Raw genomic sequence first — 16,737 nt, forward strand, 5'->3', positions numbered from 1 at the left:
CATGATAGCAATATGTGCTAGGAATTTCTCACCTTTCCAAGATAAACAGTGGATCAGTACCACGATTTTATGACTTGCCAATGTTTTTGCTTAGAATAGAGTGTCTTTTCCTTGTATCTGATACATGTAAGATGAGAATTGTGAAAAAGATAAGCCAGAATTATGTGAATATCTTATTTTTGCTCTGTCTAATTTGAAAATCAAGAACAAATCTTTAAGTTGACCGAAGAGATGCAACCCTTCCCTCCTCCCCCAAAAAATGTGGGTCCGAGGGGAGGTAGGGTTGTCACTTGACAGTGAATGAAAAGCTCTGTTTATACTTAACTTTGCACTTCTTTCCATTTGAGTGATTTGGATCCTTAGCAGTAAAAAAAAAATAAAAAAATATTAGGTGTTTTGATTTTTTTATTTCAGAGTGACATTCTAAAATTTGCTAAAAGCTATTTTCAGAAGTTATCACAATTTTTCAGATGCTTTAGGTTGACTTGAAACTTCTTTTTTTTTTTCTGTTGAGTTAGCAAGCAGATTTTTGCCAGCCTCAAAAGCGTGAATAAAATCAAGTCTGGAAAAGTTTCCCTCAGCAAGAACTTTAAAGCACCCTGAACTTTCAAAAAGTACCCGGTAGTTTCACTGTCTTCATCTATGTTTCATGTTCCTCATGCTTCTTTCAATGGATGAAGAGTTGCTGTTCTTTTGAAGAGCAGGTCTTTAAAGTGATTGTCTCACTGAAGTTAACTTTCTTGTCTAAAATAATTACCTTCTCCCCTTCTTTATTTCAGCAAGAACTCAGGGAATGAGCTGCAAGTATATTATGCCTCTCCAAGGAGCTATCAAGATTTTTTTGAAGCTATCCGCAGAAGGGAAGATACATTCTACGTCGTGTCATTTCGCAGAGTAAGTGTAGTAGTTACTCAATACTGGTCTTTTATGTGTATCCATAAGGTGGTTTCTAACACTGAGCGTTACTAAAAATGACCTAGTCAGGGTTGAAGCTAAATTTGTTTCTTCGTAAGTGATGCTTCTGTACATCCTTTACAATAATATGTCCAGATCGTGTTCTTTGCAAAATATGCCCATCACAATTAGGAATGGAAAGAGAGCTTTGCATAAAACATTGTAGTGCCAGGGCAAGACTGGGCAAAATTGCATGAACCCTGTGGTTAAACACTTACGTGTGGTAGCAGTCCAATAATTGAAGTAGTTAACTGGATATTTATTTAATAGGTATATAAACCTTTTGTGCTTCTGGTTATAGGAATAAATGTACCCTGTGCACAAATTATTTCTGCTATCTTAAGATAATATTACTTCTATCTTTGCCTAACTTGCATTTGCGGTTTTATGTGTCACATATTACAGCTGTACAGGACTCTGTGCACTACACTTTTTTTTTTCTGTTTTGTGACTTGTAAGTCGAGACAGATGAGCAATTCTGCTGTCTGTGCTGGGATACAGTATAGGCTTGTGCTGCAGCTTTTTCAGGCACATCCTCACATCTGCAGCACAGTTAGTGACAGTAAAAGCTGTTTTAAAATGGAATTCCAGGTGTTTGATGGCACTTTCTGTACTGCAAGCCTGAGTGGTGTTGAAGCCAGGACAACTGGAGCAGTGAGGAGCTGCTTGGGATCTGGTGATGGAAATGATCAAGGCAAACAGTGGCTGAAACACCAACTGGGGATGGGGAGAGTTTATTCCTTCCCTTTTGCAGAGGTCTTGATGAGTCCTTAGACCTTTCTATGCTGCATATTTGTCCCTGGCCTGAACCTGGGTTCTTGGCTTGCTAAGTCTTCTGCCTTGCTAATTTGCAGTTGTGGTATTAGATGAGAATTGTTATATGCGTGCACGTTCCCAGCCATGGTTTTCCTGGGATCCTGCAACTCTCCATTTGTTTCCTCATCATAGGAGTGTCCTGAGAAGGGGTCCCAATATGGTGGGGGACTGGTAGTTGCCACTACAACAGCTCATCCAGCTACAACCAGTTCTGTGTAAGAGCACACAGATAAGCATTACTAGTTTCAGCAGTTTCTGTGTTGTCATAATTCTATCAATCTGTAGATGCCCTATTTACATGGGTAACACAACCCTGTTTGACCTGGTCTACGGTAACTTTCTTAATTTGTGAGATACGTGCCTTTAGAAAAGGTTCAGGCAAAATAAAAATAGCAGTGCTCTTGTTAGGATTAGGGTTTTATGCTGAGTAGAAATATGAGGTTAGTTTCCAGTCTTGGGATTACTGGGTTGTGTCACAAGGCTGGAATTTTGTTATTAAATGCTTGGCATGTTCTGCTGTTCTTTCAGCTAGCAACACAAATATAGCCAGCACCAGGCTCCACATATCCTGAGGATGAGTAGAAGGGAGAGAAGAATTGATTATAAAAGCTTTTCTGGAAACTCAGAACAAAAAGCAGAATAGTGTTTGTCTAGTTCTTCACTTGCGGCCATTGCTCTCGTCCACCTGACTGCATATACTGGTACATACGTTCTGTTTACGCTGTTGGATTAATGACCTTGGAGTTGTCAGCTCTCATTTCGACTTGCAGAGCTGTCCTTGGAAACTCTGTGTCTTGTGCCACAGAATCCCTACAGCTTGGCTCTGCTCTATTACAGGGAGAGGCGCAGGGACTTTCTTAAACCATCTATGAAGTTTATTTGGTAGTAAAGCTGTTGGTATTTCTGTTTTATGAATGAAACATCCTCAAATTGAAGGCAGTTTTATGCATTACCTCATTTATTATTTTAACAGGGCAAACCTGATCTAGTGACAAGCTCTGCCCTGAGGCACTTTTAAATGACTTGCTTGGATTTTTTTGTGAGTGCAGAAGAAAGGACTCCTGCACAGCCCGAGGGGTGCCATCAGCAGGGCCCCAGCCAGGGAGATGCCCTTTCACCTTCTCCTGAGGACTGCTGACTTCATTTTCTTTGGACCACAGTTTCGTTTTCACTGATGATTAGGAGCTCAGAGAGGGGACTGATTTCCTCCTCGGTGTTATGGGATAGTTCACTCCTGTCACTTTTTCACTTGTCCAAGTTAGAAGGCAAGGCCTGGAGATGATAGGTTTTGTTCTCCTCTCTGGCTGTTTGCCGTGCAGACACTCCCAAGCACTTAATAAGCTCTTAATAGTCATATACAAAAGAACAGGACTCATCCAGTTGAGAGTCCCAGGGAGTGGATGGTTCTGGTATTGGTGATGATCCTGCTGCAAGTGGGAGGTAGGACTATGGATCTCCAGAGATCCCTTCCACCTGATGTCTCTGGGATCCTCCTTCCACATTCTTTCTGCTCTGTGTGCAGTGTCACATAACCCAGCATCTCGCCTGGGTGCATGGGCTGAAACGTAACACATTTTTTGTGTGTTTTCTGCAAGTTCTTTCACTACAGGAGTTGTGCCCTGAGTTCCTTGGATTTTCTAGAAAATGGCATTTTCTAGGGCTGCCCATGCCTCTCGCATGTAGTAGGAGTTAGCCAGGGCTTCAGAACGTGCCAGGTAGGGGAGCAAAGCTCAAACATGCTATGTCATCTTCTGGTGATGCTTGTTACCTGTAAGATCAAATTTCTCATAATCTCTTCAACTTTATTTTCTTTCCTTGCTGTGGAAGGCTTGCATGTCTGCACGTTTACAGTTGGAGTTTGATTTTATTTTTTTTATTAAAGGAGAAGAGAGGAAAACAAAGCAGTATTTGGATCTGCTGAGTCCGTACAAGAAGCTGGGCTTTCACTCTGGGAGTCTAGAGAAATTCATTTTTTGCTCTTGCCAGGGGAAACTGTAATGTCATTTTTAAGCAAGAAGATATATGTAACTGTGAGTGAGTAAAGAATTCTTGAACTGAGGCAGTGCTGTCTCCCAGCTCTGCCAGGCCTCAGCACCCAACGTCCCTCGTAGGCAGGGATAGTTACCATTTATTTCTTGAGATGTTAACTTGTTAATTTTATTTTTTTCTTACTGCTTAACTTTTAGGAAGCCATTGTTTTCATCAGTCATTTAGCAGTGCAGAAACTGACACCTGGCAATGTAATAAGATATACATTCCCATTAGTATATATTCGCACCTGGGCCCTCTGCTGTCCCCAGGTGCTCCTGCACTTGGAAGCTACATCTTTGCAGGCTGCATCTAAGTTGGGCTGTTTTGGGTTGGTTTTGGGAGCACATTCAGAGCTGAGGGGTCTGGACAGTGGGTACCGAGAACAAGTTGCCATGCTTTTGTGAAAAGGGTACGGCAGTCTGAGCTCTGCTGTAGCACATTGGAGTCTCCAGTTGGCGGTGAACCTTCCTGCCATTTTTCCCAGGTCTGAGAGGCAGAGTTGAGAGTCTTGCTCTGCCAACACCTTTGGTTTGTGCCCTTTAACGTCTGTGATACCCAGTCTGCTTGATCTGTTTTAAAACCCCAGTGGAGTGCAGCTGCAAAATTCAAGTGAGTTGGTATAACGTGCTCTGTCAGCAGGGAGGTAGGCATCTTAGAACATACAGTTCTCCTGTAAGCCTGGCACTGAAACAGCTCTGTCTCAGAGCTCGCTTCTGTTTCGCCATGGAGTATTCAGACCTTGAGATTGTGTCTAGAATTACTTGAATAGCTAGCTTAATTTGAAAGGTAATTAAGTAAAATCATTGAAGAAAACAAATCCATTCCAATTTACTTTGGCCTGTAAATGCCGCTCCAGATCGTACCACTCTCCTGTGGTTAGGATCAGAGTTCCCACAACTTGCAGTGATCAAGCAGTAGATGTCCCCATCCTGGAAGATTCTGTCAGTGACCCTTTGATGACATCTCTGCAGGCTTATTAAGGACAGTGACTTTTTTTTTTTTAGGGTAAGAATGTAATTACTCTTCCTAAGGGAAGCATGATTTGATTCACTTGGGAAATTTAGAAGGCCACTAACATTCACTACTTTCTCTATTTGTCAAAGCACAAATGTCTCCTGATAACAAAGTTTGCCAATTACGTTTAGTGCTGTGCACATACAATATCTTACAGTATAAAAATAGATATTAAAACGTGATTCTGGTTATTATTTGTTAGAGCAAGAGTGATGCTGGCCCTATGGAAATCAACGCCAAAGCCTTTACCAACTTCAGTAGAACCAGAATTTCACTTTGTAAATTTCTGCCTCAGTGCCGTGGCACTTAAACCATAGAGCTTCAGGGAAATGTATTATTATGGATGTGAATTTCTGGTCCTGCAAACCAACATCTGCAATGAGTGTTTAAGGATTTCTTAAGTTCTGCAAACAAATTTTCACTGAAGTAATTAAGCCAAATTTAAATCAGAACTTTTGTTCTTTCTTTGTGTGAACGCTCAATGTGCTAGGAATAAAAATATCTAAGTTGTGTTTTGCTTTTGTTGGTAATAAGCCTGTGCTGTGTTAATTCTATTTGGGATGATATATTACTTTCAGGCAGCAAAAGATTATAATGCCTGGCTTTGACATTCTTGTGTAGCAGTAGTTTGCTGTGCTGCGCACATGGTTCTGACAATAGTTTGAATTTATTCAGAGGGCACGAGTGAGGCAGGTTCCAATTCACTGCACTCTTGATGCCATTCTGCATCCTGGCAGGCAAAACTGTGTTATAAGAAGTTGGCTTCAGATGATGTTTCATAGCCAGAAATTCAGTCCTAATGTATGCTTTTCTCCTATTTTGTTAAACTTGACAATTGGGTAGTTTTTAGTGAACATGTAAGTTTTCTGCCGTTGACTTTGTTTGCGGATTTCCATGGACTGGGATGTATAATTTGGTCTTCCATTCAGATAAAATGCAATGGTTAGACTCACATAATTCTGCTGCTCCTAAAGACACAGTAGCTAATTTATATGTTTGACTCCTGTGGGTTTGCAACTGCTGCGAGTTAACACGCAGATTTTTGAAAGATTTTACAAACTCCCCTTTCTCCTTGGGGAACCTGACCTTAGCTATTGAGAGGAAAAATGACTTTATTCCAGGATCCTAGGGTTTTAAAATTTTGTTCTGTATTGTATACAGAAGCTGAGAATAATACACGGTGAAAGAACTGAGGGTAAGGGCGTAGTAACCATGATAAAATTGCCTGTTCTTTTCAAAGCAGAGGTCACCCTTTAGCCTGTCTTGTCTGTGACTCCAACCTTTGCCTCCCTGGGAAAATTTGAGAAAGCAAACAGTGTGTGTGATTATGCTTCCACATGCCCCGAAGCTCAGCGAGCCAGCCTCCATCAAATTATGGCTGCATTTGACTTTCAAATTTGAAAATCCATTATGAAAACCTCCTGTTTCCATCTAAGTGTCGCTAGTGAAAATGAAGTCTAGCCTGCTGCATTCTTTGTTACAGATTCCCTCTTTTCTGGCTAAACTGTGGATTTTCTCTGTGTCAGAGAGAATTTCCTCCTCCCAAAGTCCTGTTGTGCCTGCGGAAACTGTGAAGCAAGCTTTCTCTTTGGTCTGTCTTGAACTGTCATCCTTCTTGGTATGGGATATTTCTGGTTGGTGGGGAGCAGGGAGTGCTGACTGTCAAAGGGACTGTGAGGTGGTGGGGAGAAGAGTTCTCTGTGGGCTTCTAGATACGCAGCTGGGAAAGGTGTTGCTTTTGGTAGCGACTTAGGGCTGTTGTTGCTTAGTCTAAAAACCTGCAGAGAGAAATTTAATAATCTAAAATTAAGTCTACAAATGTGTGGTGGTCTGTAGAGCGAAATGGCCTTACCTTAGTCCTGGGGTTATCTAAATAGATGCGTACAAGAACAACACAGCTCCAAGTTTAAGTAATAGGAAGGTCAAAAGAAGGTTTTTTAGGTTGCAGCTAAAGGCCAGCAATTCTTTAAAAAGCATTTCTGTCATAAAAGCGTTAGAGTATTTTTCAGCAAAGCCTCCGATTGATGCATTATTTCTCACTGTTGTTGCTCTGCAACGCCTGGAAGTTTTGTTCCAGTGCGAGAACATACTTTGAAGAGCAAAGAAGCAGAGGGCTATGTGTGTGCTTCAGAGGCGCAGCATCCAGGCAAGCAGACTGAGCGAAGAAGGAGGAGAAGGAGCCAGGCAATGAGACACCTTGGATGTGTAGTGAGTGGAAGCCAAAGAGGAGCAGCCGGCAAGTACCAGCTGCAGCGTAGCCTCTCCTGGGCAGCAGCTGTTTGGCTCAGCCAGATGCAAACAGCGGTTAGGAGGGACCGCAACAAGAACCCAAAACGCGTTTCTGAGAAGGGAGGTAATGCCTGTCGCATCAAGTGGGGTTTTGTTTCCTTTGGAAATGTCTTTTCTGTTCCTAGCTCTCCAAGGCATTTTGGAAGCAAAGTCTTAGTAACTCTGATTTTTATCTCCTTGGGTCCCTTTGAAACCCCACTGTCCTCCAAATAAAATTGAGAATGAATGTGGTGTTGAGGACAGATGTATAAGCAGAGACAGAAAAGTCACTCAAATATGTCTGGCATGGAGCAAAAGATACTCTTGAGTTTTGTGTGTATAGTCTTGATTCGTTTGTCTGCTGTATGGTCGCTGGAACTTCATGAATCATATTAATGCCGTCACTGAACTTCTTTCAGCCTTATATGTCCCAGGCCTAACTAATACTTTGTTATTTTTAAACTAGTATTTGGAAGGACAACATACACTGTAGATAATTATAGTGAAAATAAAACATACTGCAAAAAATGTCTCCAAAACCCAAACTGGTTGCAGACAGACGTGACCAGTAACAGTATACATGTATTTAAAATGTGCTGCATGCTTGACAGACAAAGAGTTGTGGGCAAGAAATAGAGGAAGGTTGGTGGTTTTGGAAGGCCTCTGTAAAAGACCCACTGCTTATGAAATGGATGTGGACATAGGCTAGAGAAGTATAATTGGGAAGTGTAGGAGGAAGATGCGATTATAAAGTGGGAATTGTCTCAGTAAAGGAAGTGACAGCAGTATCTCAATTATTAAGAACAGAGAACAGGCAATTGCTGACAACAAAGTGAGCAGGAACACAAGTTTATCCACAAACGCGTAATGTGCATTCAATTAGAGCAGGCAGTGGAAATGCAGCTCTGAAGCAGTTCCTTTTCTTCAGGAAATAACCCAAGTTTAGTAATGCATTAATAATACTTTAATAATGCCAGATAATAATGCGTTTTTCTTTAGTGATAGCATGGTATTCATTGAAGAAAATTTGGCTCAGATTATTCTGAACGGTTCCCAGAAGGGAATGATGGGCTCTTGCTTATGATCTGTAGCAGTATTTAATTATGAAATTGATGCTGACCAAGCCCTAACTGTATAAAGACATAAGTGATACCTTCAACTCTGGAGCTGCAGTAGCCAGTAAAGAATTGGCTTATATTTGGTAGGATGAGCTTCTGCATGAAAAAATGACCTTCATGATATTTCATTTGCCTTGAATGATAGTATGCGCAGAGACCACTTTGAAATACCCATGGTTATTTTCTTAGTTGGACTTCACATTTTCAGTTTCAGACTACTGTTTTGGGGGGTTTTTTGTGCATTTTCAGTTTTGGTCTGACAGCCCTAGGCAGAGTCTTTATAGAAGTAAAATGTGCAGAATTGAGATGTTCTTGATTTCAGTAAGTAGTTTTTGTGTCCACAATAGAAATCCTACCTTTTAGTGAATATTTATTATTACAGTATTACATTTGAGAGCGTTATTGAAAATCTTAGGCACACTTTTAGAGTTAATTCTGCTCAGATGAAGTTATTTGCTTCCAGTTTGAATTGATCCTTTTGCCAGATTTTTAGCTGGACAGCACACAAAGCTTATTTTATGAAGCAAGAGCCCAGGTGCTATTATGAGCATATACAGATTATCATCACCTCCCACTGGACCAAACAGAACACTTGCGGCTTCCAGGTTTTATTTTTAAATCACTTACACTCTTAGGACAAGAAGTGTGATAAAATTAACTGTACATTTGTATCTTTAAACTGGCTTTGAAACTTGTAACTGGCTTTAAAACTGTTTGAGAGTGAACCATAAAATTTGTTTTCTGCTTCTGGGACTCTTGGTTCCTTGTGGCCTCTCTACTGGGATGGCTAATGGAAAGACAGAGTAGTAGCTGCAGAAATTCACTTGCTTCTCGTAAAGGGCTAAGACATGTTAGGAGACTCTTTGGCACCTAAACCTCCTTTTCTGTGAATCCTAGAAAGCAGGAGGACCTTTTGACCGGAATGCAGTCTTTGTTTCTTCTCTATGTTTTATCACAGTATCGGGATGGGTCTGTTGCAGAAGTGTATGCCCTATGGCTAAATGCTCTTTTAGAGAGTCCTATATAGGTGTGTTCTGCCTGTGTCCATAGCAGCTTCTCACCACTTAATTCTTTTAAAATATACTTCCATACCAGCTCCCGGTTGGATGGACCTTTGTTTCTGATAGTTAAAGTGGAGAAGTGGGTCTCAGAATGCAATGATTTTGCTTCATGCCTGGTATGTCTTTCTCCTCACCATGTAGTCGGATAAACTTCGGTTTTGCCAGCAGAGTTAGGGAAACTGTCTGGCTTTGGGTCAGTCATTCAGAATTTGGAATATCTTGGGCAAAGCTGAGAGATCTTTCATGCTGGAAACCACTATTCAGGGAATCCTCTTTGTGTTTTGATCACAAACGTTAAAATGTGCCTCTGACTAATTCTGGCACTAGAAAATACTTCTCATCAAGAGAAGGCAAAGCTACGCAGGAGGGGCACATGAACAGCTCAAACAGCATGTGCACCACGAGAGTCCTAGGCAGAAATCGCTTATCTGTTAAATCCCATGGGCCGCCGCCCTTGGAGTTTGCTTAGCACAGCTCTGCTAAGCATTGCATTGCATGAGCGATAATTATTGTTCCTTGGTTTCATGACTATCCAAAATAAGGTTTGAAGTGTGAGCTGTCTCAAAGAGAGGTAATACCCAATATGAGGAAAACAGTCTTGAGCTGTGCTCAGACTGAGAGTTTGCTTTTTGCGAGGAAGGTACATAGGCTGTCTGCTCTTGATTTAAGTCCAGCCAGGCTCCTGTCTATTAAACAATACTCTCCTCTGAGACTCAAGAAGTGGACATTCCCAAGCTGTTCCTTGTTGATGGTTCCTTCCCTCCAGCCTTGGCCAGTGTGGAGGTTCCTGGGTTGAGTCACTTGTTAGCATCTAGGAGGCCCTTGTTTAATTTCCTTCCCAGAAAATCAGTGCAGTGCTCTCTTCCTTTCAAAGAACAGTCCTGAGTGCTCAGACCTGGAGTTTTTCACCAGGATCAGGAGCTCAGTAGGTAATCACGGGGCAGGTGACTACTGGAAAACGAGGTAGAAAAGGAACCATTTTGCTGTCTCAGGTAGTCTGGGGCCAGCATCTCCAGAAGGGTATCTCCTTGACATCATCAGGGAAATACACTGTGGGTTTGTCTTTGGTTTTGCTAAACCATCTGTTTGGTATTTGCTTACCAGCTGTGAGCTGTAACTCTCCGGCAGGCAACCAAGGTGCCGCATACAATCTAGGCAAGAGGTTTCCTAACTTCTCTAGCTCAGTTTCTCGAGTGCCAACACAGAGAAATGTGTACAAAAATGAAACGGGACATAAACATGCTGTCATTTGGAGAAAAAGGACAGATGCGGCAGTTTGGTGTAAAATTTTGACAAATGTGATTACTTGTGTCTCTAGGAGAATAAAGAAAGTGTAGGGAACTACATTTACACAAGCAGAAAGAAACTCTTTAGGTTCAGGGTAAACACAAAGGTGATACTACAAATGCTGAAAAAGGAGTGTTAAGCCAGCTGGGTAAACTGTTGCAATGTCGTGACAGGGTATTTCCGTTTCAGTGTAGAGTTGGTTAGTGTTGGTTTGGTATGGCAGTCCAGGGTGAGGATTTTACCCACAGCATGTGACTTGTCAAAATGAGTAACACTCACGTAACAAATGAGTGTAAAAAGTATGTATGTACTTGAGTCTCACTATCTTGCACGCATGTGTCTGTGAGCAGGAGAGCACGGCTGCAGACCTTGTCAGAAAGAACAGCCTGATGTTCTGTATGTTCTCGAATAATTACCATTTAATTCCCTACAGCACTCCTGTCTCTTCTCTGCTCTTCTGGCAGTTAATAACCTAATCCTGCAGATTGGGACCTCTTCACGTGGATCAAAACCGACAGCCCTTATGACTTACATAGTCTCTCCAAATCTCAACAGTTGATTTAAGAACTTACCTGTTTGCTTCTAAAAGTCACTTCCAGTAAGTTAATTCTCATAGAAAATAGATGCCTAAGAACAAGACTGGTCTGGATTAAAAGAAGAAAGATAAACCCAGAACCCTGTACCTCAGCTATGGCACCTTTTGTCTGATTCTGTTACAAATCACCTTTGTCTGCTTCCAGTGCTTTTTCTGTTTGAAAACATCCTGGCAAAGCCTTGATGCAGCTGCTTTGGCTTGTATGAAATTACAATATTGAATCTGGCCCATCAAACGATGCATTGCGGTGCTCCCTGTCTGCATTTCCCTCCCAGTAACGGCATGTGCAGTTGTTATAGGGCTGTATGCGCTTTCGGTATGCTTATAAAGAGATTTCTGTGTGATCAGAGGGAGAGAGGGAAATGATCTGCAGCTCAGGGACTGCCTGGAGTTCACATTGCCTTTGTGCAGGTCAGGGGTAGCTCTGCAGAGCCAGGAGAGGTTCAGAGGGCAAGAGAGAATGGAATGAAAGGGAGCGCATCCACCAGGATGAAGTAGCCTCAGGCTCTTGCTCTTCTGTATACCCTCGCGTTGAGGGCCTGATTAGGTATTTTCATTGATCAGCTGGGGTAACAGAATAGAGACTACACATATTAAATCAGTTAATGTCAAGCTGAGTGGCCCTCCAGCTGTGTTGGAGGAGAGGATTAGGAGCTAGTGCCTTCAGGGTGCTCAGTACATCTCTGATATTTTGCAGAAATTGTGGTGATGCCAACATGTTCAATCTTTTTGTGTAGAAAACCCACTAAAGTAGTTAGAAAAAGAGGGGAGGGTTCATATGGGAGCATGGTTCAGATGATTAAAAAAGTACCCATGCAATTGATGCTATCCACATAGTGAGATCAGTTATTTTGCCATAGTATTTGTAGCCTCAGTGTCTAAGAGTACACTGATGTACTTACTTTTCTAAAAACCTTCATGCATCATTCTTCGCGTCTTTATTTGATGATTAGAATTCCAGTAGAGCCTTTCTTTGACCTGAAGCCTGTATTTTGAAATAGTTAGAAAAGCTGGAGACTCCAGTGGCTTGGTGAAATGTTGTCAATGGGGCATTTCATTTTTAAAAGCCACATTTATGAAAACACGGCTTCTGTGGTTCTCTGATATGGTTGCATCATACTTTGCAGGATATTGGCAGAAAATGTTGAAATTAGCGTGAGACTTGTTTCACAAGCAAAATGTACATAATTAGAATACTTGAAGGCAAAAGCATTTATTATAGTTCTAGATGTTTAAGTTAGTGGCGCATGTCAAGTGAGATGTGTACAGATAAATGCAGAGAACTGCACCCCTTCACTTCTGTTTGGTATCACTGGCACCATCTCCCTGAATATCAGAGTTTGTAAAAAATCCTTAATGGAAAGGATTTTGTAAAAATGCACTAGCAGTCTTGTGCAGTATTGCCATTTTGTTTTTTTTCACTTGCTAACAATTGCGCTCAAAGTGGGAATGTTCACAAAATCATAGGAGTGTTTGCTGGAGTGACCTCTGTAGGTCTCTAGTCCAAAATGGGACTGTCATCAGCACTAGATCAGATTAGCTGTGGCTTGGTCTAGCCAAGTCTTGGGACCCACCAAAGATCAGGAGACCTCCCACCTCTGTGTTGACCTGTCGCGGGACTGCACCATCTGGCAGGGGAAGAATCTGAATGTCCCAAACCACTGCATGTGGCTGTGGCACCTTGGCACGTCATCCAGTACTATGGAGTTTGGCTCCCTTGTCTCTGTAACTCCCTTCGACTAGTTGTAGGTGGCTCCTAGGTTGGCCCTCTCGTCTCCTCTTCAGCAGACTGAACCAGCCCAGGTCCCTCCAGGCCCTGACCACCTTGATAGCCTCTGCTGGCCTCTCTCCAGTTTCCCCACATCCATCTTTGCCTGGGAGGAGGGAAGGGGACCCAAAACTTTGCGTGGTATTCCAGCTGTGGTCTCACCAATGCTCAACAGAAGGTGACAAAACTTTCCTCAATGCCCTGGCCACGCTTCCGAGATTTGGCTTAGGTTTGCCTGCTTTGCAGTGTTCCTCTAATACTTCTGTATTTTTTCCTTAACTTCTTTGCATCTGGATTTTTTTCTTAAATCATTTCACAGGCTGCTGTTGCTTCTTTACAAAGTACCAGGCACCACAGATTCTCCAACACCACTCAAGGCTCCTTCTCCACTTAATGGAGGCAGAAAAGCCCCTCTCAGTTTTTCCCACCTATCCCAAACACCTACCGTTGAATGGACTGAATTTCCTTCCGGAAGTTCCTTTCTCCTTCTGTAGTTCTTAAAGGGAGCCCAGACAACTCTGTCAGACAGCTAAAGCTGGAAAAAATTAATCTCACCCCAAGTGGGGAGATGAAAGGCTTCTATTTGCTCGAGCCATTATGTTTTAAATGTGGTTGAGAGTTGGCAAGTACTGATAGAAGAAAACATATTGCTCTCCAGGAAGAGAGACAGGCCCAGCCTGAAAGCTATAGCTTGATGTATCTTTGGAGTAGCGTGCAAGCAAGCATCTAGCTACATTTTTATCTCCCCAAAGCTGACCTTTCACTCGCTTTAATCTAATCTGATGCCTGTGATCTTGCTAATTCAATTGCTGCGGCAGACAGGCAGTTACTCACATGCACAGTCACAAGATGGACAAGGAGTGTGATGTTCTGGTGCCAGTTTACACCCCTGTTTATCATTTATCAGTCAGGCTTCAGACCAGGATCCAAGTAAACTATTGTTGTCACAAGAGAAAGCTTTTTTCTAAGGAAACTGCCGTTTTGGTCATGAGAAGTGCGATGTTTTGCCTCCTTCACGGTGCTGTAAGTTTTGATGACCTGTATGAGCTTCCACAGCACTGTAGTAAAAAAAAAAAAATAATAATGTTGTGTTTTCACACTGTTCAAAATTGGATTTCTTCTCTTCCCTAGCTGCATGAGCGGCTTCCAGCATTTTTTTAGGGTAAAGGCCAGTGAGCCAATTAAACAGTTTACCACCACCAGAAAGGAGAGTTCCTGTTGTCAGTGTTTCCTGGGTTGTGCAGGCTCTTGTCAGATCCATCCATGAGCCATTTTATCGTGTTGGCAGAAAAACGGCCTGAAGATTTCGGGGGACTCACAGGAGAGTCTGACAGCTGCCAGAGGTTGGCAGGGAGTGTGAGGGCTGAGGGAGGGAGAAGGAACCCTCTCGTTTCTGGTGGCCATGGGGGTCAGATTGGTCAGCCACCTGTAGGATACGCCCAGCCGTTCTGAAGTGCACTTTTATAACGTAGGCTGGGGGTGATTAAGGAAGAATGTCAGGCATCCAGATCCATTTTGCCACCAAGTGTGAGTTAATGATGTAACTTATTTATGTCTTTTAAGACAATTTTCCATCAGGTTGTTTTCTTGTTTTCGTCTGAGATTTTCTTTGGGGGGGAAAAACATTAAATCTTTATAGCCATTTTTGCCCTTATAAAATGAAGTCTGTTTCTAGATCTGATTTAGGTCTTCCTCAGCAACACTAGAAATTCAAACAGAGCAGGCCTTAGCAACAAAACTGGACTCAGAAATGAGATTTAGAAGTGCAACTTAGCTACGAATGTGAAGGGGAGGAAGCTCATCAGGCTGGGGTAAATATGAGTTAAGCAAACAGACAGGCGAAAAAATGAAAGGAAACTTCATACTCTCTTGTTTTAACTGAGTTTATTAGTAACAGAGGTGACAACTTCTTTAACGTTATTATATTGAATATCTCTTTAATTAGAAGAAACTATGAATAGTTGATGAATCCTTAGCCATACAGATGTCCCGGGATCTGCAGAATGAGAAACATCTTTCCACCAAGCATCTGTAATGCAATACACATTGCACAGATTAAAACACTGCCGTCAATTTTGGATTCAGCCCACCGCATCTTGATATTAAAACCTTGTTGTCTCTGAACCGACATTTCGAGAAAAGCAAAAGGCAGCTCAGATTTGGAGCACCAGCCCTGTGGCCCGAGTGTGCCAGACCACCGTCCAGCCATCGGCGGCCTAGGAACTTTGCCTGTCCCCGCTGCCAAGACGTACAGAGACCCACCCAAGTCTGAGCTGAAGTCATTGCTGGGCTCTGGGTAAATCTAGGAGATTCAGGCAAAAAAATGTAGCCTCGCTGCTGACTGGGAAGAGCATTTGTTTCCTTGTTATCTGGTTGTGTCTCTTTCTGTATCTCTCATGTTGCCTTAATGTTGTGGGTGTGACAGTGGCATTTGCATTTATATAAAGGCATACTTTTGTTCAACTTTGGTAGAATGTGGAAGGAGGGGGAAACAATTTTCTGTAGTGAAATCGGAGGAGGGAAAATGACAGATCAGTAGAGAAGGAAGAACACCCATTTCTTTAGGTTCCTCAGAGAGACGCTCCTAAAACCACTTTCCCCAGCAGATACTGACAATGCAAATGAGACCTAAATTTTTAAAAACAGGTCAAGGGCAGTTTACTAAAAGTGCTGCCTGTATTTATAAAACAACTTACTGCCTGTGACCTAAAACATTATTTCTTGCCGCTGCTGGCATCCTCCATCTCAGTGAAGAGGAATTAGCCTCGGGGAGGTTGAGAGGTATATTCAGGTACCTTGAGCATATGAGGCTAAAGGATGGGGGGCAAGAGGACATCCCCAGAGACTTAACTCATGGTCAGCTGGTCTTCCCAGAAAGTTGAGGGACCAAAAATATTTCTAACAGAGACTTTCCAGTCCTTCTGATGTATGTCTGTGTAGCTGATTCAACTTCCACAATTAGGAAAGATTTGTTGCTGCTAATTTCCTGTACATCTGCTGCGCTCTCAGAAGCAGCATCTCTCTGGCTGTGGATTAGAATCAGGCTGCCACTGTCTGCTCTTGGGCAGTCTAGGGCAAACAACGGCAAGCTGTGGCTGTCTCAGCAGGGAGAATAGAGCAGCACCCTCTGCTCCTGGGCTTTGGGTTTCACTGTTGAATGGAACCTTCAACAGAGCAGAAGTTTAATTTGCATAACGGAGATCATTTTTAGATAACCTTAATTGCATCTATTTAACAATTATTTTGGCCTAGAATTTAATTCAGACTATTACTTTATTCTTGCCTGTCATTGGCCTTGAAAGCTATTCCTGTTTTTTGCCACTCATTGCTTTTAATTTTTTTTGTTTCCTCCTCCATATGCATTACCCTCCCCAGTGAATATATTGCCAGCAGGTTAGTAGCAATCTCAGATCAACGGATGGATCAGGAAAAGGGAGAGTGTCACAGTGACTGGTGAGATATAAGTTGCTGTTGGCCAAATGTCATTTTAGTCCCTCAAACCACATTTGAATCCAGTACCTGATATCCTGGCTGCAAAGGACATGTATGTTCTTTTTGCAGACACTAAAATATGTTTTAAGATAAATCCCAGGCTAGGTGTTCAGCTCAAGAATGCATCTGTTCACGTTCAGTATTTGGGCTAATGAAGAGTTTGGTCCTTTTGTACAATATGACGGACCGGGTTTTTAGAATAATTAGCAGCTTCTGTAAAATGGAGTTTCACAATCTGGCAGTACTATCATCCAAAACTTTAAATGTATGTTCACCTGTGCACCAGTAATATAGTTGTTATTTTCATCAGAACACCTCTTGGATCCGTTTTCT

At 42.2% G+C, this 16,737-nt stretch overlaps 1 protein-coding gene across 1 annotated transcript in view; it reads left to right on the plus strand.

The window, feature by feature from the left end:
• Positions 1–16,737, plus strand: part of ATF6 (activating transcription factor 6) — a 100,493-nt gene that overhangs the window by 33,177 nt on the left and 50,579 nt on the right. The window contains 1 exon segment of the mRNA XM_009892806.1: positions 780–894. Coding sequence (XP_009891108.1) covers positions 780–894 — 115 coding nt within the window.

Source organism: Charadrius vociferus, unplaced genomic scaffold (genome assembly GCF_000708025.1).
Source record: "Charadrius vociferus isolate BGI_N301 unplaced genomic scaffold, ASM70802v2 scaffold39, whole genome shotgun sequence".
Lineage (NCBI taxonomy): Eukaryota > Metazoa > Chordata > Aves > Charadriiformes > Charadriidae > Charadrius > Charadrius vociferus.